The sequence below is a fragment of the Rhamphochromis sp. 'chilingali' genome (assembly GCF_963969265.1).
Source record: "Rhamphochromis sp. 'chilingali' genome assembly, chromosome: 12".
In the NCBI taxonomy this organism is placed as follows: Eukaryota; Metazoa; Chordata; class Actinopteri; order Cichliformes; family Cichlidae; genus Rhamphochromis; species Rhamphochromis sp. 'chilingali'.
Window position 1 is genome coordinate 23,772,295 of NC_137939.1, and position 22,361 is coordinate 23,794,655.

Genomic DNA, 22,361 nt, shown 5'->3' on the forward strand with positions numbered 1-22,361 from the left:
TTTGCAAGTGAGTACTTCAGTACTGTAGGAGAGGTCGCAACATGTAGTTGCAGTCCTGCCATTACAATAGTTAATTGGCTGATCCGCAGGTGCACTCTCTGAATGCCTTGGGTCATGTGGCTCTGAGACTCTAAAGCCTGTTATCTTTTGATGTCAAAGAGGCTGTACTGCAGCCTCACAACTGCCATTTCACGCTGCATTTCTGAAGATATCCTAGTTTTCCATCCCCAAAGCTAGAGCAGGAAGTTTGTGACAAAAGCAGCAGTGCACAGGGCTCAGACTGCAAAGGAGGGGTGCAGATGTTCGGCAGCTGCTTCATTCCTCCATCTGCCCCCCTGGCACCAGCACCTCTTAAACACCACACTTTAATAGAACGCTCCTGACCCTCATGTGCGCTTTGCTCTCACTGACACAGGCGGAGGGACTTCAGATGGCCCGAGAATGACTGCTTTATCTAGAGAGTACTCACTGCACAGAGAGAGGAGTTTCAAAGGGTCTTCAGGCTACAGCCTGCCAGGTGATTTTTATGACAATAAAATTAGACTTCAATGGCACAGCAAGAGAGGCTGCCAGACAGCTTAAGCTATGATTGCAAACAGAGGAAAGGGAGGAAAGGAGGTAGAGCATGTCTTGGGGTCTTAGCTCACCTTCCTGCCCATTTAATGTGGTTGTTCTTGTCTTCAAAGGCGTTCCACTCCTCTTTTTTCCAATGACAATTCAACATTGCTTAAAGCATTAAAGCTTACATACCCTGCCACTACTCATTTTGTATATCTAATACTCTATTTGCTTTTAACTCGCCTTTCAGTAGTATGTAACATATAAACATTTCTACCCGGTGCCTCAGATAGAATCAGCTAATGGCTGCAGGTGTTTACATAACAGCAGTTTCCGACAGAGGACTTGAAAGGTTCTGGGTTATAGCTATACATCTTCCTCTCTTTCTCACTTTCTTTTGACTTTCTCATTGTCTCATTCTCATGCCCTTTCTGTAAGTCTGGTGAGGTCAGATGCCCCCAGTGCTCTTCAAACAACCCCCAGCCCTCAGTTCGGTTTGTGCCCAGAGAAGGGCTGACAATCCTGGACAGGACAATAAGAACAGACCCCCCTTTGTTTCGGCCTCCATGAGTCTGGTGACAGTCCCAGTAAACAGTGGGCACAGGCAGAGGCCAGGCAGGGTAAGCTGCACTAAGGGGCCTTTGACAAGGGGGACTAGTAGAAAAGTAGAACAAACAGTGTTTGAATATCCTGTCAGTAATGCACACACACATACAAACTTCCAAAAGAATAGCCACAACTTGTCTCAAGTGTGTCCCACTAAATTGAATATTTTGGCTAAAATACACAAGCCGGACAAATGGTGAGACAATCTGTTTGGGCCTGTAAAAGAAAATGTTAAAAATAAATGAATAAAATAAAACATACACAGATTATTTCTGCTTAGCTGCTGAAAAACGTAGACATGCAGTGTACCTGAGTAAGTCTTTTCAGGAAGAAAACTCTGCTGAGTTGAACAGCTGTGCAGCCATGATGACAAGGCTTATTCTATTAGAGCTCATAATGGTAAACTCAAAAGGTCTTTTCTTTTAAAACCCAGCATTTGGCCTGGAGCATTTTGACTGCACACACATGCGCTCTTTCCATTATGATCTTAGGGGATCTGAGCAAATAAACACCTCCCCACTACACTCCAACAGGTTGGAGCATGATGCAAAGCTCCAAAGAAGACCACACAGCGGTGCAGTGAAATATACCTGGAAATGCTTTCACATCCAGGTAACACTTCAAAATATTGTGCTTCTTTCTTTTTACTTCTTTTTAGCTATGACAAGAGTTGATGCTCTTTCTGTCTGCCCGGTTAACACTGCTTAGGAGCTCAAAGCATGCGGTCAGAGGTCAGATTAATATTTATTTCATGTGTTGCCTCAGAGAGCAGCAGGCAGTAGTCCTTTGAAGACTTGTGCATGCAGTGAGGCGGATGAGGTTTGGTGGAAGAGGGGCGGGGTCTGACCAAGTTGACCAACAGACGATACAGTAAAACTTTTTTTCAAGATAAACTGACCTTCAAATAAAGAAGTGTAGGGCTGGGGTGCCAGGACACAAGAGGGCGGAGGCACATTTTTTGCTCATGCCCCCTCCCTCTTCTGCTGGTCCTGTCCTCCTTCGTCTATGTTTTTGGCGTAACCCCACTGTGTGCGCTGCACAAACCGACGGCCTGTTAAAACAGCCTAACCAGGTGGAGCTGAGCTATTGCAAATGTTCCCCTTCTGGTGTCTCACACTTCCAGGGGCCTCATGAACATATGAGACACAGCTGTGAGACAGGCAGAAGAAAAGAGGGGGGTGGGTATATGAAACAGCTTCAAACTAGTTCACATTGTAAAGCTCAACAACCAAAGAACCAAAACTCAATGTTTAACAACTAAACGTAATGTTTTGCCAGGTACAAAAATCATGAAAAAGGACGGCGATAAAAATTCAAGAGGACTTTTATTAGACTTGAGCAATAACAAATAGGTTACATATACTTTGGAACTGGCAATTGCAACCCAACCCTTATGTCGTTCTTTAATTTGGTATAAATGAGCTTCATGATACTGTGACACGTCCAAATGATCTGCAGATATTTTCCACTGAGGAATATGTGATTATCTTATTTGAAATAGTGCACCTTGCAGCTTTCCTCTCCATCACTCACTGCTTTCTTTCAACCTGGTATGTCCTGCCACCCCATGTTTGTCTGCAAGCTGATATCACACTTGGGATCACCAGAGCAGCTTGAACCTGATTTATAGCTCTCAGCAGTCCAGCCAGACCCATCAGTTATAGTTGGTGTTGCTGACAATCAGAGATACCGTTTTAGTTAAGCCTTCTATAACACCCAGCTTAGTAGAGCTTATCCTTTATAGGATGTTATCACTCAGGCGCCCTGTCACTTGTGTCATCAGCACAGAGTCCAGGCTTGACACTGGTTTCCTCATCCAGCCACACACTTATCGGCATCCGTTACTGAGGTGTGTGGGCCTGATAAATGTCCACCCAGTTTCAGCAACTCTCGACAGAGGTCCCATTAAGATTCCTGTCTGTGTAGCGAGAGGCCTTGCCCCTTTGACTCTTGCTTTCATCACTCCGTAAGGCTATGTTGGTCTGTCAATCAGAGAGGACCCTGGGTGATCAGTCAGCCCCTCTTTAGGGGATGCTGGTCTGAGGAGCCATTAGAGAGCAGGCAGCATAGACAGACTGGCCAAAAATTGATGAGAAACAGAGGAGCAGCAGAGCCTGAGGTAGTAAGTGGAGGGGAGGTGGGAGGATTGGCGTGTAGTGGGGGGTAGAAGAGCAAGAGGTGGATGAGCTGAATGTGGATTGTGAAGGGAGGGTGGTTCTGTTTTCTATTTGTGAGGATTAGGTTGACAGATCTGTATTTAGTTTCTTTGGGCCTCTAGCTGCAGCTAATCCCCCTCACCTGCAGCGGCCGCCCCCCCTTTCTTTCCTCTGACCCTGCAGCCCCTTACTTCCCCCATGTTCCCCCTCCTGCCCAGCACAAACACTCATCCCGAGACAAGCACATGACTCGTTGTACTCTGTCTCCTCAGGTTAGGGCCTCACACTCGACACAAATCTCTCTTGGGCCAAAGGAACAGCAGGGGTCTCAGGCTTTCTGGAACAGAAGAAAAAGGACCACGGCAACCTGTGGTCTTCCACATATTAACATTTTTTCAGCTTGGGTGAGGGGTTGTTCCTCATCACTAAGAGATAGCAATTACTTTGAAATTAAGAGACATTACTACGGAAGCAGCTTGTCAAAGTCACTCAGGGGAAAGAGGGACCATTGGTAAAGCTGCACATTAGAAAATATTCAGGGTCAGGTCAGGGGCACGGACCTCTTCTCTTTAGATCCTGGCTCCCACACGCTCTGAGCAGGCCTTCACACTGTGGAAAAAAAAGACCACAGCGCCTCTCCAAACACACGCAGCATGCCTGCCAGCAATTCTGAAAGGTGGGGACTCTTGATGACCTAATAGTTGTAAAATCCAAGCACATTTTTCTGCTTTAATGAAGCGACTTGACTGCAGCACAATGCAACCAAGAGACAGAAACAGGTTCTGAAAGGTTGTTTATGAAGCAAAATGTGTAATTTCCTCAGGGTGTCGTATTTATTTAATGTCTTTTTAATGTTTGTAGCTTAAAACAGCTGCAAATAGGCAATAACTGTCTGATATAGTAAACTGAGCTCCTAACAAAAGAATGAGCAGCATTTGTACCATTTAAGAGAGCCTTAAAACACATGTTGGCCAGTATTATCGTTACGCACACAGCCATCATCAAAATTACATTTAAAAATCACTTCCACATGGCTAACAGAAACAATATATATTTGGCTTCTCACAGACGCTAACCACAACCAATTAAACTTGCACCCACCCTACGGAAACCACACACACACACGACACACCTTTGGACAAAAAGCAGCAAGCTCAGCGACACGGCTTTATGAATGTCACATAGGGTGCTGATGTGGATTTTTCTAGATTACCAGGATATGCCTCCTAATTTACACCACTGAGGTGTTAACTGGCCCACACACACTGGATCACTGGTCTTTATCTTCAACGGGAAGACTGGTAGGAATAAGTTTTAAGCTTATGTAGTGATGTGCAAAAAGACCTGAGCCACCCCTCATTTCTTTTTGTTTTGGCAGGAAAATGGGAAACAGGTGAAGGGATTAATTGAAACGTCCAAACATATACGGAGATACAGTTTACAAAGCAAAAACAGTTTGCCCAATTCTAACCAGGTGAAAGTCAACATTTGGTACAACCCCCTTTATTCTTCAACACAGCCTGAACTCTCTTAGGCAAGCTTTCTTATGATATTTATAGTATTCAGGAATAGTTCTCTGGCTTCTTGACGGACCTTCTTGAAGCTCCTTTTGGTCGTTGGCTGCCTTTTGCTCTGTTCTCTATCAAAATGATGCCTTTTTTCCACACTGCTTCAATAATGATGAGGTCCAGGCTCTGGGGAGGCCAATGCATGACTCATAGTGTTCCACTGTGTGTTTCTCTACACTCTCAGAAATAGAGGTACGAGAGAAGAACATTTTTGTACCTATAGGTACATTTTTTTTAAAATGTTCCCTTAAAAGTACAATACTGGTCTTTAAAAGTCCAGAAATGCCCCTTTAAAGGTACAATTTGAAATAAAGTACAAATCTGTACCATTTTGACCTGTACTGCAGTGACAGTGGCAGAACGTGGTAATGGGTCAGCATGGGAAAATCTGGATGGGCCTGGTTAATTGTAAAATTCATATGAGATGTGAGTGTGCTCATAAAAGCTACATGTTATAATCAAATCTGTTGGTCCTCTCCTCTGTACGTAAATTATCCTATGATGCAAAGAATATCTGTAACCTACCTTTGTGTAAGTTATGTTAAATTATATTTAAAAAAAAAACACACAATGACATGCAGGCACAACCAAATGATGTTAAAAAAAACTGGTCCATTTCCATTTTATTAAGTTCCAGTTATAATTTTTTAATGTTTTAAATCTTTCAAAAACGTGAAATCATTTTACTGTTATGTTTGGCCATTTACTTTTTTGCTTTTACTACATCCTAGAATTGTTCATTAATTGTGAGGTTTTTATGGAATTTGCAACATCAAGTTAAACCGAGGTTCTTTGGAAGTTAAAATGTCAAGCAGATTTTTATGTTACGGTGACTACATTTTGTAAGTTACAAATATAGTTCGCCAAGACAGCATAACTGTTTCTAAACAACTGCGCATTAATACCACAATGTTGTATTTCCATGTATCAAGTTCGCAACGCGCATTAATCCCAAAGGCTGAAAAGCCAGCAGCGATGAGTGCTCCGCCTCCGCGCTGACTAGCGTTGACACAGAAAATGACTCTCAGGGGGTTATCGATGGAGGAGCTCCTTAAAAAGTTGATGGAAGAAGGCGTTGATGTGTCAGACGACGAGGCGCAAAGGTTTAGAGGTAAGTCGGGTGTGATTTTGTGTTTTTATAAAAATTACAACGTGTAATTTTACAGTAGAGTTAGCAAAAGTCCGAAGAGCTAGCTTTAACATGGGTGAATGCTAGCAGTTAGCTAAGTTTTAAACAAAGAAAGGTACAAATGTGGACTATTTAGACTGTTGGTGGAATGTTCAACGTCTGTCTGCCCGCCGTATTCCAGTGTTTTATCAATAAATAGTCAGTAACCGTGTACAACAATGTAAAAAAATCAATAATTTCTCAAAACATGCTAGTATGTAAATATAGCTATTAACAAAAATGTTTTCTAAGCAAAATTTATCGCATCTAACTTGTTTCCCGCTCAAAGGGATTTTAAACAATGGAAGGTACACATTTGTACCATTTCACCTACTTAGTGGGATTTGGGATTTTCGAATATGAGAGCTGTAAGCTCTGTGCAGGGACACTGTCTGCAACCCAAGAATTGTTAAGATGATTGGGGAAACAGCTAATGATTTTTTTTGTCTCTAAATCTGATTATTATTATTTTCTGTACTAACTGATTAATCAATCTGTTTATTAGCTTTAGAATTTTTTGTTCAAGGGTTAAAGCACTTTACATTTATCTCCAGTCTGTGTCTTTAAACATGTCAAAAGTTTCAATCCTCAATGTAAAATGTCATTCTTTTGTCTATTCTGCTCTTTTCATTTCCAGTTGTGTGATGAGGTTGATTTAATGCATCCCTGCCAAGACAACATCTGTCGCCGCTTTAGCAAAAACTTCACTGCTGTTCTTCAAATGACCAAGGATTTGCCACTGAAGAAGGTCTACATGGAGGCAAGAGAGAATGCACTGGCTGAAGACATTACAGGTGCTAATTTGACCTCATACAAATAGTAAATTTTGTGACAATTCATTTGCTCTCTCTTCCAAAGATAATTGATGTACCATAGTGTCATGTGAAGAGCATGTTAATGGGAATTTGCATGCTATCAAAATCTAATGAAGTGCATTTGCATCTGTATGACCTAGGAATTGACTTCAAGGGGGCACTTCTCTTGCCATCCATCTTCAAGGAGAAGATAGAAGATTTCATCATCCTTGGAGAGGTAAATGCATGATGCATAGCCTTTGGCCACAAGTTTCATTCTCGGTGTTTTGTTGGCATGGAGCTGAATTCAGCTGCGGTTCAGCATCACAGCTAAGCTAATGTAGGGGAAACACTGCTGTTAATCCACAGTGCTGCTGTGCTCTTGGGTTTTGTCTGGTGTTTATATAGATAGATAGACCTTTATTGTCCCCTTAGGAAAATTCTTCTTCACAGGTACTGTCACTGTCAGGGGTGATTGCTTTTGCCCTTGAATATTATGTCAAACTTTAGCAGCTTATCAAACACTACCACAACAGTCATTGGCTTTTTGTTTGGAGTAGGGGCCATGTTTACAGGTTATCAGAATAGACAGTTGGAAGATTTAGAATAGAAAATTGGGGAATATCAATCAGAGTGTATGGACATTGTTTGTGGAGTTCCGCAGGGGTCAGTATTGGGACCAAAGCTGTTTATCCTCTATATCAATGATATATGCAGAACATCAGATATACTACAGTTTATTCTATTTGCAGATGATACAAATATTTTTTGTGCTGGAGAGAACTTACATCAGCTTTTGGAAATTGTCACACAAGAAATGATTAAACTGAAAACATGGTTTGATAGAAATAAGCTATCATTAAATTTGGAAAAAACTACATTTATGTTATTCGGAAATTGTAAAAAAGATGCAGGAGCAAAATTATTAGTAAACAATGTTGAAATAGAGCAAGTTTCGGATACAAAATTTCTGGGTGTGATAATAGATAACAAAATCTGCTGGAAACCTCACATAAAGCATATACAAGCCAAACTGTCAAGAAGCATCTCCGTACTAAGTAAAGTTAAATATTTTTTGCCTTCCAAATCACTCCGGGTACTTTATTGTTCACTTATATTGCCATATTTGGAATACTGTGTGGAAATTTGGGGAAACACATATAAAACTGCACTTCAACCAATATGTAAAATTCAAAAAAAAGCAATCAGGATGATTAATAAAGCAGGATTTAGAGACCATACTAACATCATGTTTTTGAAATTAAAAATACTGAAGTTTATGGATCTTATAAAATATAAAACTGCAAAAATTATGTACAAGGCCAGATACAATACGTTACCAGGAAATATACAGAGGATGTTCTATGACAGAGAAGGAGACTATGAATTGAGGGGGAAATTGAATCTAAGGATTCTTAAAGCACGGTCAAAGGTTAAAACCTTTTGTGTCACTATTTATGGGGTAAAACTGTGGAATAGTTTTACTATAGATCTACAGCAATGCTCAGGAATTAGTAAGTTCATGAAAAAACTTCGAAAACTGATTTTGGAAGAATATGATACCGATAAAGATGATCACCCATTGTATGTATAAAAATATCAAATTATATCCAAATTATATCAGTCACGGTAGCCAAGTTTATATAGGTTCTCCTCGTGTATCGTGTGGAGTATGTGATGATGGGAATTAGGTGAATTATGTGGGATCAATAAGATGTTGAGCAGGGGTAGGAATTAATAAGTATGTTCATACTTCTTCCTACTCCTTTTCAGACCAAACATTGTTACATTATGTCAGACGATTTTGTTTTATTTCATTATATATTTTTTGTTTATCTGAACACATACGTGTGTGTGTGTGTGTGTATATCTACATATATATTCGTATCTGTAAATGAAAATATATGTAGTGTGTATATATTGTTTTTTGTTTTATATGTCTGAAACAAATAAAGATACAATACAATACAATACAGTTTTGTTTTGCAGCAAATAAAGAAGGTAATTTGAGGAATCTGTTGAAAATCCACTTGGCACATATTGCTTAAACATACTGTATACTAATGTTTTTCTTCCTCTTCTGCAGAATACTCCCACGAGTCCATACCCAACCATTCGAATGAAGGATAAGAGTTGGACAACTGCCCTCTTAAGACAGTGTCGCTGTGTTGTAACAGTTGAAGGAGTGGATGTTTGTTCGTGCCGCTCGCTGGATGAGGCCTACATCTCAGCATTCTCCACCTTCTTCGTGTTCAACATGACCTACCCTGCATACTTCAAGAAAACACTTGTCTTTCTTCAGAACTGCATTGTCAACATAGGAGACCAGGGAGACAAACCCCTGCCAGTAAGTGTCACCAGGGTACTTAACCAACTCTATTAAATATGCCCCCACCCAAGTGTCACTACCTTATTCACTACCCAAGGCTGATTTTGATGCATGGTCCTCTTCGCCCTTTGTGGTGTATGGGATATGAAAGCAAGCATCAATATTTCAAAAATCTAGCGAGTAAATGCAAAAACTTTGTAAACATCACTGCAACTCTTAACAATCGTCATCAAATGAAACAGTGCTGGGAGTTTTCTTCAGATAAGTTGCTTGTTGACTTTGAACATTCACTCAGCACAAGTGTCAGTGTGCCATTTTCATCTCTGCCAGGTGACTTACAGAATGCTCTGGAAATGAACAAAAGTTTTACAGATGTGCATTTTCAGGATAAAGTGCTTCAGTGTGTGTCTGCTATATCTGTCAGCAGTGTCAAATATGAACTTGAGGATGTTTTTGTAGTTGGCCATGTACACACTAAAGCCATACCTATATTCCTTAAAATCAAGTATATTTTGAATGTTGATACTTGTTGGGTATTGTGTGGGAAACTGTTACTTCCTTGCACTTATGAATGTCATTTCCATGCTTACCAAGTGGCAGTTGACAATGACTGGATCCTGTTCAATCCAGGAAATGAATTAGACTTTCAAGCTCTAGACACGTATTTAGTTGATGATAGGCTGTTTGTGTCCTTGAGGTATTCTGTGTGACGTGATTGCAAGCACATTTTCCATTGTGTTCAGGTGTTTAATGTCTTTATGTGATTGTTTACTTTTTTTTTTTTTTTTTTTAAATGAATGTATTTTTCTTGACATGTCCTATGGCAATATACGAATGTAATCAAGGATGTATTTCTGTGGTTGTTTAAATGCTTTGATGTGATTGTATTATCGAAAATAAATGGTTAAATAACCAAATATTTTGGACTATTGGGGGTACATTTTTGTCTCTTTAGGTACGAAATAGGTTGTCGCTGGGGGGGTACCCTCATAGGTACCCTATTGTACCCTTTTCAAGGGAACATTTCTGTACTATAGTTTCAAGGTACATTTATGTCTTAGGAAAGTACATGATTGTACTTCAGATGGTACAATTTCATAAGGTACAAAAATGTACCAAGCCTAAAGGGTACAGAAATGTCCTTCAAAAAGGAACACCCCCAGCGACAAGCATTTGTACCCTTTTTGGTACACTTTGGTACCCCTATTTCTGAGAGTGTATCCAGGTATGCTTTTACTGCATTGGCAGTGTTTGGGATCATTGCCATGTGGGAAAAAAGAAAGTTCTTGTGTGTCATGCAATTTCCAGATCAGATTACATTGTTGATTAACATCTCACAACACTTTTCTGCATTCATAATTTCATTGATTTTGACAGGATATCCAACACCTTGTTTTGCAGATGGCTTCAGACATGCGCTGTGGCACCTCTGACTTCAACTCTTCCATACATATTGATGATGAGTTGAACCATCTTTAAAAAAATAAATAAATAAATTGGATTCATTAGTTTTCAGAAGTTGAAACTGACAAAGTTGTATTTTTACTATAGCATTTGTATACAGCATTTGTATTCTATTTTTATCCTATTGTATATTTTATTCTATTTATTCTACTGTATATAGTATTTTATTTTATTCTATTCTGTACATTTGTGTACAGTATTTTATTCTTATTGTATTCTAATTTTTGCTATGTAACTTTTGCACTGTCCACTCCTGCTGTGACTTATCTTATCTTATTTTCTTCCTATTTGTTAAGAATATGGCTCCATGCCGTTCCTCTGCTCTAGATCATTTTTAGATCTGCCACTTCTTTTGTCCACCACTTGTCCAGTTTCTTCAGATTTATTAAGGTCACAATGCGCGCAGTACTGAGATATTCTATGTTTTCAGTTAATAGCTCTTTGGAAATCACCTTGTTCGTCCAAAAATGGTACTTTCTGTCTCTCAAACCGTGTTGTCTTTTGGATTTTCCCTAAATGTAACAGAAGAAATTGAAAAGTATTTACTTCACAATGTGTGAAGTATCTAAAGTGTCTAAAGATACAGTTTAAAATTGTCTCTTTGCCAAGATGTCTGTTAGGTGTCAGCACAACACTGTTCTACCTCTTGACATAAGTGAGTTTTTATGCTTGAATGATTCATAAGTCACTGTTAAGTGACCTAACAAAAAACAGGCCTTCAGAAAGCCTGGGGAACTATTGCTTAAGACCACTTTAAAAATAACTTTTTAAAAAAAAAAGTCTGAAGAATGTTAGTGTTGCCTGTTTATCAAAATCACATTAGTCTGAAGCAGCACCACTTTTATTTATTTATTTAACCTTTAGTATCGGTCATTAAAAACGGCGTGACAGTGTTAGGAGACACCTCTTTCTTTATTTTACTTTCAAAAATCATATTAATTTAAAACTTTTATTATTATTGATCACTTTATCATTACTATTTGTTACTACTTAAGCAATGTATCTATTTATTAGCTCGGTTTTGCTTGAATACCATGTAGAAATTCTTAGGGCAGAATAATTGTTGCAAATTAATTTATTCAAAACAAATACTACAGGTCTGAACTGCGTGATCGACACAAAAACGCGCGAGATTTCCGTAAAACATCCTTACGCGGGAATTTCTTGCAGGTAGATAAAATGACATCTAGTAACAGGTAACGTGATGGAATCCCGTGCGGCTCATTTTTGTTCTGAAATTGATAAGCTCCATGCAAAACTGTTGATCAACGTGGGAGTCACGACAGACTGGCAGCGTGCTGAAAAAGAAATCAACCAGTAAGTTCACACCGATCTACTCCAACCGGCTAATAGCCAGTTACGCTAGGTTAGCTTATTCTCTGTGTAGTGCAACAGTATTCACAGAGACTGTGGATGTTTTGAGGAGCCAAAGCGGTTCTATTTAATATTTAAACTCATATTGATGTGTATATATTCACAAAGAGCAGTTTATCTAGGGTTTACTCGACATTGTGTTTCGTAGTTGGCTAGCTATGTACTTTACCAATTCACCATAGCCTGTCATTATGCCCTGTTATTATCCCAGTGTAATCAGTCACATGTAAAAATGTCTGCCAATCATGGGTAGTGTTAGTTAATTTGATTTTATCATGTACTCTACTTGAAACACTTTACTGTAGAAACAATTATGTGTCCGGGAAGTATTTAAAAATGTGGTCGTTAGAAAAAGATTTTGCACAAAATATGTTGAACTAGCAAGATTAAAATCATACACTGAGTTGCCCTTTTATTAGGTGCACCTGTTCAACTGCTAATTAAAGAAAAATGTGTAGTTGGCCAATGATATGGCAGCAACGTGGTGCACGGAGACATGGTCAAGCATCAGGATATGCAGAGAATATTATGTGACTTTAAATGTGGTGTAGTTGTTGGTGTCAGACAGGCTGGTCTGTAGGTCTGAGATATTTTCACACAATCATCTTTAGGGTTTAAAGAGAGTGGTGCTGAAAAAAGTAAATATCCAGTGAGCAGCAGTTCTGTGGGTAAATACCTTGTTAATGCCAGAAGTCAGAGCCTTTGAACTGCTTTGAACCAATGGGATAATTCAGTTAACTACTTGTTACTACCAAAGTGTGCAGAAGAGGAGCTCAGTATATGCAACATGTCACAACCTTGAAGCTGATGGGCAACAGCAGCAGAAGACCAGATTGGGCGCCACTCCTGTCAGCTAAGAAGAGGAAGCTGGGGCTACTGGCACACGCTCCTCTTGCCTTGTTTCAGTGGTTCAGACTGATGGTTGTGCAATAGTGTGGGAGAAAACTTGTTGGCACATTTTAGGGCTGTTAGTACCAACTGAGCAATGTTTAGTGTGTATTTTTGCTGACCATGTGCATCCCTTTATGACTACAGTGTCCCTATCTTGTAATGGCTGATTCGAGCAGGATAACACACCATCTCACAACATTCCAGTTATCTCACACTAGTTGCTTGAACAAGACAATAAGTTCTCTGTACTCGGATGGCCTCCAAAGTCTCCCATGGGATCACCTTTATCCTGTGATGAAACATTTCCATCTTGATAAGAGTCGTTTCTTACAGCCTGAAAATGACAGTGAATGATTTGATAATATGAAAATGATTTCAAACTTAACTATGGCCTTTGCAGTCACAAGAGCTCAACTTAATGGAAGAGCTAGAAATTTTAGACCAATCTGGCTTATTGTGATTTCCAGCACCATCATCATAATACCAAATGAGGGAATAACTTTACGATGATGGTTCAGTTATAGAATCAGTGCCAAAGCACTTAAAAGGACTTTAGAGGACTTTTAACACCAATAAGGTATTTAGTGATTTTAAAAAAGTATATATTTTTCCCCTTTCAGAAACTTAAAGCAAACAGATTTTCCTAGCAGTTGTCATGTCTAGTTAATAATAATAATAATAGTTCTTACTAAAATAATGATAGTGTGTTTTAAAATTAATCTTGTTTTATTGTCACAAAAATTCCTCAGCACAGCTGGTGGTGGTTTGTTTCTTTCCAAACAAGTTTTTGCCAATAGGGAGGCTGCTGAGTGCCCTCTGGTGAACAAAATATGTAACATCAACAGAAATAATATGGCTGAAGGGTGTTTCTCCTGTCTCTTCTTTCCTTTTTACATTTTTATTAGTTGGTCATTTAAAATTCCAAAATCAATATATTAGTAATTATATCGACCCCAATGATATATTGGGCTCTATAAGACAATTTAAGTTGCTTTATCCTCTAATTTGTTAGCCATTTATAAATACATTTCTTTTATCCATTTCACATTATAGGTAAAATTTTGTAATAATGATGAATTTAGAAAGTTGAATTTTTAGCCTCTAAAGATTTATTATTAAACACACAGTTGGTTGAAGTAACAATTAGAATAATCTGGTTAGAAATTACAGTGATTCAAAGCTGGGTGCCAAGGGTACTCACAATGAACAGCATTGCCAGATGGTATTATATCATTTGACAGCAGTGTGATGTAGCTTCTAATTTAGGTATTTATTTAAATCAGAAACAGTTTCTTTGATTTTCCTAAATTCTGCTGGTTGCATATTATTATAAAAGAGAATCACAGTCCTAGACTACAATTGGTCTTTGACATTAATTGTAGAATTGGTTGTCTGTTTGGAAAAAGTTTTCTTGTGATATTATAACTTCATTTAGTATTTCTATTTCCAGCCAGGAAATTTTAAACCGAATTGAAAGCATAATCCTGGAAATAGTCACCAGTCTGTCCAAAGCTGAGGCCCCTGTCCTGGCGCTGCCCAACAGATCCAGCTGGGCCAACATAAGGTATTTTGATTTAAACATGCTGTAGCATGGCAAGTTTCCCTCCACACATATAATTGCTCATTCATTTTAAGCCACATGACCTTTGGGAGATAGCACAAGCCAAAAGGAATCGTGTGTAAAGCCACACAGGATTATTTCATTGTTATTTAATTTCCCTTAAAGAGATAAACGCAGACTTTTGCTCTGTTTGAATTTTTAGATGGGGGTTTTTCAAGCTGACCATGGGGTCAACCAGGTGGTGGAAATGAAAATCGTCTGCTTTGATTCAGAGAAAACCTAAAAGAACTTCCTGCTGCTAAAAAGATGACACACTGATAAGGAATTGAAAAGCACAGCATTTGTCAAGAGGCTTTAATGTGACTAGGATGGGGAGACCTTATGCTTAGAACAAAGAGGACTGTCTGATCTCAAATAGATCAAACCTTGCTACAGCTTAAATCACATTCTGGCTCAGCCATTTTAAACGGAACAGTGCTACAGGTAGCCCTCGGGGTGTGGGGAATTTTAGATAATTTGCAGGTGGGAGCTAATGTTTGAAAGCACTTACTGTAAACGGAGCACACAGTCTGTGCAGATGCTTTTTTTTTTTTTTTTTTTTTTTTTTAAATGGCTCTTTTGTTACTTTGTTTACATCATGAAATCATAAATCTTTTTTTGATTGCTTCCCACTGAAGCTTTGACAGTGCCATTGGGCTTCAGATGAGTTCAAGACAGTCTGTCACCACCATTAGGGCCGACTGCCCTTCATCTGTCACTAAATTTGGTGAGAAGATGAACTGTTATGTTTGTTTGTTTGTTTGTTTGTTTGTTTTTTTCATTTTATTTGTTATGCAACATCTGTTTTTGAAGTTCTTTAACACAGTTGTATGGTGCATATGGATTTCATTTGTATTCGTTGTGAACGTATGCATAAACTGCACAAATGTCAGTAAAAGTCAGAGGTAGTTTTAGGTGACAAATTGGCAGAGACGTAACATGTTGCCTTTTTGGGATCAGTTTTACGGCATGGATACAGAATGTGTTGTTTAAATCTCTGATATGTTGATGTAGTGTTTAAGGTTTAATTAGTTGTTTTTTTTTTTTTTTCCCCAAATCTGTGTTTCTCTTCAAAGCCCAGATTCTCAAGATTCTCTCAGTCATCTACAGGCTTGTCCAGAGCAACTCATATGCTACAAAAAGGTTCTTTATAAATAATCCATACTTTACTAAAGCCAACATATAGATACCCTTGGTTTTCATAGGAATGCTTGAATTTCAGTTTATTTATTTTTTTTCACATAACAGTGTTTGTCTCCACAGAGACATCTATTACAACAACACAAAGCTCTTTGGTTCACAGAAAGCTGTTGATAGTATCGTAGATGACATCTCCTGCATGCTAAAGGTTCCTCGCAGATCACTACATGTGGTGAGTGTGCATGTCTGCGTTAGCAGGCGATGCGGTTCATATGATTGTGTGGTAGAAAATACAAACCCCTGATATTGAAAACTTGTAGAAAAATTCCTTTGGATATTAGTTCAGCTCCCACAGATGAAGTATGTTAGTTTAGGATGGTATTTTATTTTTGTTCTGCTTCTTGTCCCAGGAAACACCTGTGGAAAACAAACAGCTCTTTTGATCAAAGAGAAATAAAATTAAAGTTGAATTCAGGGCCCAGTGCTTGAAATAGCTCGTCCCTTGTATGTGTGTGATAATATGGGCTTGTGCTAAATTCTGTAACTTATCTGTAACTTTGTTGCTAGTTGGCCACATCCAAGGGATTGATCTCAGGTGACCTGTGTTATATGGAGGAGGACGGCACGAGGATTGACTGCCACTCCAGCTCAACTGTAAGCACCACTTTAATGCTTCTTCGCCTGATTTCGTGTTTGTTTTTGTCATGGGGCATGGTCTGTGGTGCCGTGCAGGGAGGGCGGACGCACCTGCACGGCATCCTTAATCACGCCCGCCTAGTTAAAAAGACGGGGACTCAGGGGTTGGTGGGTTGTGGTGTGACAAATATTGAATAAAATATTGAATAAAATGGCTCAAACCTACGATTTGAGCCATTCACACCACAGTTTTGTTTTTTTGTTTTTAAATGACACTGCAACAAGAAACAGTACATCATTTATAGCTGGATTTTTGGTTTACTGTACTCCCCAAGAAAGTAACTGTAAGTCTAAGCTACGGAAGCCAGGCGTCCTTTTTTATTTATATAGGTTAATACCACCATACATGAAATTTCTCCAGGGGCCTTTAAAATATTGACATTATCTGACCATACACCAAATATAGTCAAAATACAGCTCAGGGAACAGAACCAGCCCTTAAAAGTGAAATCTAAATAACCCCTCAAATGTCAGTAAAAGGCAGCATTATGTTAATGAATCTGTACTAAATCTGAGCTGCTATTTAAGTCGATTCCAACAGAGGGCGTTCAGTTTATACTGTACGTGCAAACAGACTTTTACTGTTTTACTGATGGCTAAATGTCTGTCCTTCTCTGCTCTGTATTTAATTTTGTTTTTCTCCTCTCTGCTTAATAACTGATCTCAGCTGATTGCAGTGCACAGGAAAAATGTTTATTGATCTATCATTGTTTTAATTTCTATCCACCCATTGTGCACATAATTGAAGAAGCTGTATAATGTAGGCAATAATATAATTTTAAGAGTAATGTGATTACGGAATTTAGTACAGTAATGCTTTGCATTTGTGTGTCAAAGAAAAATGTAATTTAATCATAGTAGCCTTTTCCTTTTTTCTAAAATAGTCTGGCCCTCCGAGGATGAAATGTTGCCATAGATGCTTGATACGGCTAAAAGCCTTCATTAAACTAGGACTAAGATGAGGTTCTGGTCGCTCGATGGACAGGCATGAAATGGACTATGCTTAGTTCGACGTTACAGCTTTGGAAATGTGAGAAACATTTGGCTTATTTAGCAAAGCCATCCTAACGACCTCGTGCTCACTGGGTTAAAACTTTTTATTACAGTGATAGAATGTAAAGCCAGTAATTACAGGAAATTATCTCATTGAGTAATGACTCAAGCCTGCCACGTGCACCACAGACTGATAGTCAACACTTTGTTTGCCGCTATTCTGCTAGGGTTGTGAGCAGCTAGAGCCACTATGTCAATAATGTCACTGAATGAGAGATGGGCATCACAGAGGCACAGGCAACCATTGTCCCACAAAAAAACATTTCAGCTGATCTACTGAAGCCCAGTGTTGCACATCACTGTCTAGCATTTATTAGTATTAAAAGATTTAATCTAAAATAAATTCTAAATATAAATCCATAATATAGATAACCTGTATGTGATTCCCATCAGTAGATCCAAAGGGTTAATTTTCATTGTAGACAGCATAACGACAACCGTTTTCTTCCAAGAAAAAGATGAACAGTAAATTCAGCTAGCAATACAAAGCACTTAGACTGCTTTGCAGGGGAAAAACTCAAACTTTTTTTTTTTAAATGCCATGTAGTAGTGCAATTTTTTTATTTATTTATTTTCTTTTTTATCTTTTTTTTTTTGCTTTCAGGCTGTCTCAGTTTCATCGAACATCAGTGGAATTAAAAGTATGCTTTGTAATCTATTTAAGAATCTACTTTCATGTTTTGTCCCATGATTGTAAGTCTATCATTGCAGCTGTCATCCTTGTCCTTTTTCAGATATTGTATCATCTGCAAAATTTGTCATGATCATCGAGAAGGATGCGACGTTCCAGAGACTTCTGGATGATGACTTCTGCACAAAGATCTCCCCTTGCATCATTATCACAGTATTTTTCTGTGTCTGCTTTTGATCTGAATGTTGTCTTCTTTCAGAAAGAGCAGTCTTAGTAATCTGTGTACTTAATCATTGTGTTTGTGTGAATCAGGGTAAAGGTGTGCCAGATGTGAACAGCAGGCTGATGGTGAAAAGGCTTTGGGATGAGCTGCACATCCCCATCTTTGCCCTCGTGGATGCTGATCCTCATGGTATAATTCATCTGCTTGAATACTTAAGCTGTCAGACATACTTTGCATTTTCCCACACATTTAACAGCATTTCAGATCCACACACAGACACACACACAGCTGGGTTGCATGTCTCGCTAAGCCAACAAAAGTTAGCACCTGTCCACTGTGTCATGGTGCCTAGTCTAGCTATTATTCCCGTTGGTGTGATGTCGTCCAGGGGGAGTTGGCTCGGTTTCCATCAGCCTCCATACCACTAAGTTTTTTGCCGCTGCGTGGCGAGACACATATGTAATGCTTTACTTTGTTCTAAGATCACATCACAGAGGATAATTGCTCTGGTATGCAAGTGATTGCAGCGTCTCTCTGTCCCTCCCTCTGATTTTCCCAGGCATTGAAATCATGTGCATCTACAAGTATGGATCAGTGGTGAGTCCTGTTATGCCGTTATTCCTGTACTCTGCATTATCCACTGTAGCCTGTTGAGTGTCTCTGTGTTAGCACGTTATAATCATGCACCTCTTTACATAAAAAGAATCAGTCATGCATGTTAGAAAATTAAACAGACACGCTATGAAGTGAAACTGTTATGCGATTGTGTGACAATCGCATCACTTTTGACCTTTGTGAGGCTTTTGTAGTCATTCTTGTTTCATTAACTTCATTGTAAACATGTGTTGGGGTTTGCTGTGGTATGAGAGTACAGCACTGATTAACAGTGTGTTTGTTTTCTGTATAAGCATGCTATGTGTATTTGATGTGTGTGTATGTGACTGGGTGTGTATGCGTCGGTTTATCCGCAGGCAATGTCGTTTGAGGCCCACAGTCTGACCGTCCCCAGCGTTATGTGGCTAGGCCTCCTCCCCTCTGACCTACAGAGGTTTGGACTGAGCATTCGCTACTTCCTACTTCCTCCTCCTGCCTCTAATTGGGATTATATTCTGGGGAAGTTTAGATTGTTTGTTTTGGTTTCTGTTGCTGTTGCCATCACTTTTTTTCCCCCCTTCATGGAGCTCTTTGCAAAAACATATTGAGTTTTAAGTATACACCCCCTTGAACAAATTTGGGCCGAAAGAAAATTTCTGACATACATTAGATTGTAGTCTATTCGGTTTTTCTTTCTTTTTGTTTTCTTCTTTTTTTACTTGGCTGAACCTACACATAACCTCCTTTCTGGGAGTCTGTTTAAAAAAAGGGAACGAAACATTCTTCAGGGATAACATCCATGAACTGAAGTCTCTTATATATATATGTTTTTAAATCTAAATTTTATTTTTTAGGTTGCGGGTTCCCAAGGACGCTCTGATCCCACTTACCAAGAGAGATGAAAGCAAACTCTGCAGCCTCCTTGAAAGGCCGTATTTAACCAGCCAACCAGAGTGGCAGAAAGAGGTGAGTGAAAGAGGACGCCAAAGAGGAAAGTGCTGCAGTTTATGTAGGAGGATAGATGAAACTGTTTGTAGAAATTTGTGGGATGGGAAGGAAAGGTATCTGAAAGGTACTGAGCTTTGAAGGATTTTTCTATCTAGATATGGTCCTGTGTGACATCCAATACATTTTATTCTCTTTAAGAAACCAGTTTTTTCTAGGGGGGGGGTTTCTTGCCTGTCAAGAGCCAAATATACAAAAGCTTCCAAAGCTCATGGTACTACTAAAAGAATTAATGACATTAAATAAAAAAATATTACAAAATCTCATTTTTAGACTGGAGGAATCTGGAGGAATGAGAGGTCTAATTTGTGGGAGAAGCAAGCTGAAGCAGTCCAAAGTCTGAAACATTTCCTCTCCCAATTAGAACAACATTTCGGTGCAGTTAGTTACAGTCTCTGGGTTTAGTTTGCTTATTGTTTATTTGAAAGAATGTAACATGAACCATGCCACACACCACAGCATTTATAGTTATAGTTAAGTTAATTTGCAATCCCCGTCCCTAAAACGCTCTTTAAAACACAGAATACTGAGCAACACATGCATGAGAGTTAAACTAAAAAGTAATCAATTTTAGAACAATAAAGCACTGTAAGACAAGAAGCAGACAATTCTTCGTGACTGCAGGACTGATATACTTTTAAATAACTGCTTCAGTTTTAGGGTTCCTGTTTGAGTTCTGCAGCTAAGGAATTCCACATGTTGATTAGCTGAATGGAGAAAAAAAAAAAAGCTGTTTATCCAAATGAGCATTTACGTAATGGCACCTTACAATTCCCACAAGATCCTCTACGTGTTACTGAGCCCAAACATTTAAGGGAAACCACAAGGTCACTGAGCACGTGGGCAGCCTGATTATTTTATCAGACAACAAAATGAGCAACAAAAAAAAAATACAAAAACATAACAAATAAGAAGCAGTTGAGCACAATACAGGTTTGTTATTGCTGTGTGTCTTGCGAGACTGTGGAGCTGCACTCTTTGTGGCGGTACTGCAACTGGACAGGCAGATACGGGAGTGACGGTCTTTCTCACTGTGAACCCAAGTGTAGTCTGACGCTGGTCTCTGCAACTGTTGAGATCTTTCTCCTGAAATTCTTTGCACACATTTGGATGCCTTTATGAGCTGAAGTTTCTATAAGCTGATTGTTGTGATACTACAACTTTCCAAGTGTTCAGATCAGTGCCCATGGCCTTAGGATCCTACAGCATCCAACGTGTGTGTGTGTGTGTGTGTGTGTGTGTGTGTGTGTGTGTGTGTGTGTGTGTGTGTGTGTGTGTGTGTGTGTGTGTGTGTGTGTGTGTGTGTGTGTGTGTGTGTGTGTGTGTGTGTGTGTGTGTGTGTGTGTGTGTGTGTGTGTGTGTGAAATACACTAGCAAATTTAAGTGGAACTCAACCTTGGAAAGCCAACTTACCAAAGATTAACTTTGACAGGGCAAAGCGGAATTTGGTGAGCAAGAATCCGGATCTGGTCAAACAAAATTGTCCCACTTTGACCACAAAACTCAAAGCTTTGCCTCTTGTCTCCCTCAGTACATTCATCCAACCCTGTGAGATGTTTTTTGGCAGTTCTGTTGTAGCAATAAGAAAAAAGTTGATTGGATGAATGAATATAACTTGTTAATTTAAAAAATAAATAAATAAAAAGGTCAGGCCTTGAATTTTCTCCATAAGCACAGAGCAAACCTGTCGCACTGAACATTTTGATATTGTGCCGCACAGTAGAGGAATGTTTGTGAGAGGACTGTTAGCTTCCTGGAAGTTTGTAACAGCTATTTTCCATTGCTGAGTGTCTGTTATGCATCTATGATTTGTCTGTTTGCACAGCTTCCTGTCTGATCCCACTAAAACTGTGTGTTGCTGTTTTTGTAGATGAAACTGATGCAGCAAAGTAAAGTAAAGGCTGAAATACAGTCTTTGACAGCTATAGCTCCTGACTTCCTCACACAAATCTACCTGCCCAACAAGCTGCGCTATGGAGGCTGGATATGAGCTCAATGCTGCCACTTAGTGGATGAGTAAGTGAACTGCTGAAGTTGCTTTGAAGCCTGAAGAGTGGTATTAGATGTAAATTGTCAGACAAATGAAAGTATTAACTTCAGTTTGTTAGTTTGTAGTGTTTGGATAGTTATTCACCTTTCTTTGTGTATATTGGATGCAGTTGTTTGAGAAGTGTAATTAAAACCTCCATGATCCCACTGATGAGTGTTTCCACTTTGTCTTCATTAGCATTGCTGATATTCCCAAGATGTTTGTGTGTACTTCCAAAGTGAAACCACACTGTGGTACAGTAGATTCCCCCCCCCCCCCCCCCCCCCCCCCCCCCCCTCCAGCAAGGCTTTGCGGACGTCATAGCCACTGACGTCTTAGGCTTCTGATGCAAAAACCACAAGTGTGCTCAAAACAATTTGGTGGTTTGTAATTGCAGCACAGTATCTGAGGATGTTCATTCATAAAGGCACAGCAAATCATGCTGCTGCCCTATAATCTGCTTTCCAGCTGTTGTAGATGGT

The 22,361-nt window shown here is 39.2% G+C and overlaps 1 protein-coding gene and 1 long non-coding RNA gene across 2 annotated transcripts; both read left to right on the top strand.

Moving 5' to 3' along the window:
• The first annotated feature begins 5,182 nt into the window (after positions 1 to 5,182).
• Positions 5,183 to 7,311, top strand: LOC308407654. Its single transcript, XR_013973707.1, has 3 exons — positions 5,183 to 5,999; positions 6,694 to 6,850; positions 7,012 to 7,311. It is a non-coding gene; the product is annotated as an uncharacterized lncRNA (long non-coding RNA).
• Positions 7,312 to 11,812: 4,501 nt separating this feature from the next.
• spo11 (SPO11 initiator of meiotic double stranded breaks) lies at positions 11,813 to 22,033 on the top strand. Its single transcript, XM_080899134.1, has 13 exons — positions 11,813 to 11,960; positions 14,359 to 14,472; positions 15,147 to 15,235; positions 15,585 to 15,651; positions 15,772 to 15,880; positions 16,216 to 16,302; positions 18,002 to 18,038; positions 18,132 to 18,241; positions 18,341 to 18,440; positions 18,811 to 18,848; positions 19,223 to 19,299; positions 19,700 to 19,811; positions 21,721 to 22,033. The coding sequence occupies exons 1-13, from the start codon at positions 11,848 to 11,850 to the stop codon at positions 21,838 to 21,840; spliced, it is 1,173 nt and encodes a 390-aa protein (XP_080755260.1). The 5' UTR covers positions 11,813 to 11,847; the 3' UTR covers positions 21,841 to 22,033.
• The last annotated feature ends 328 nt before the right edge of the window (positions 22,034 to 22,361 follow it).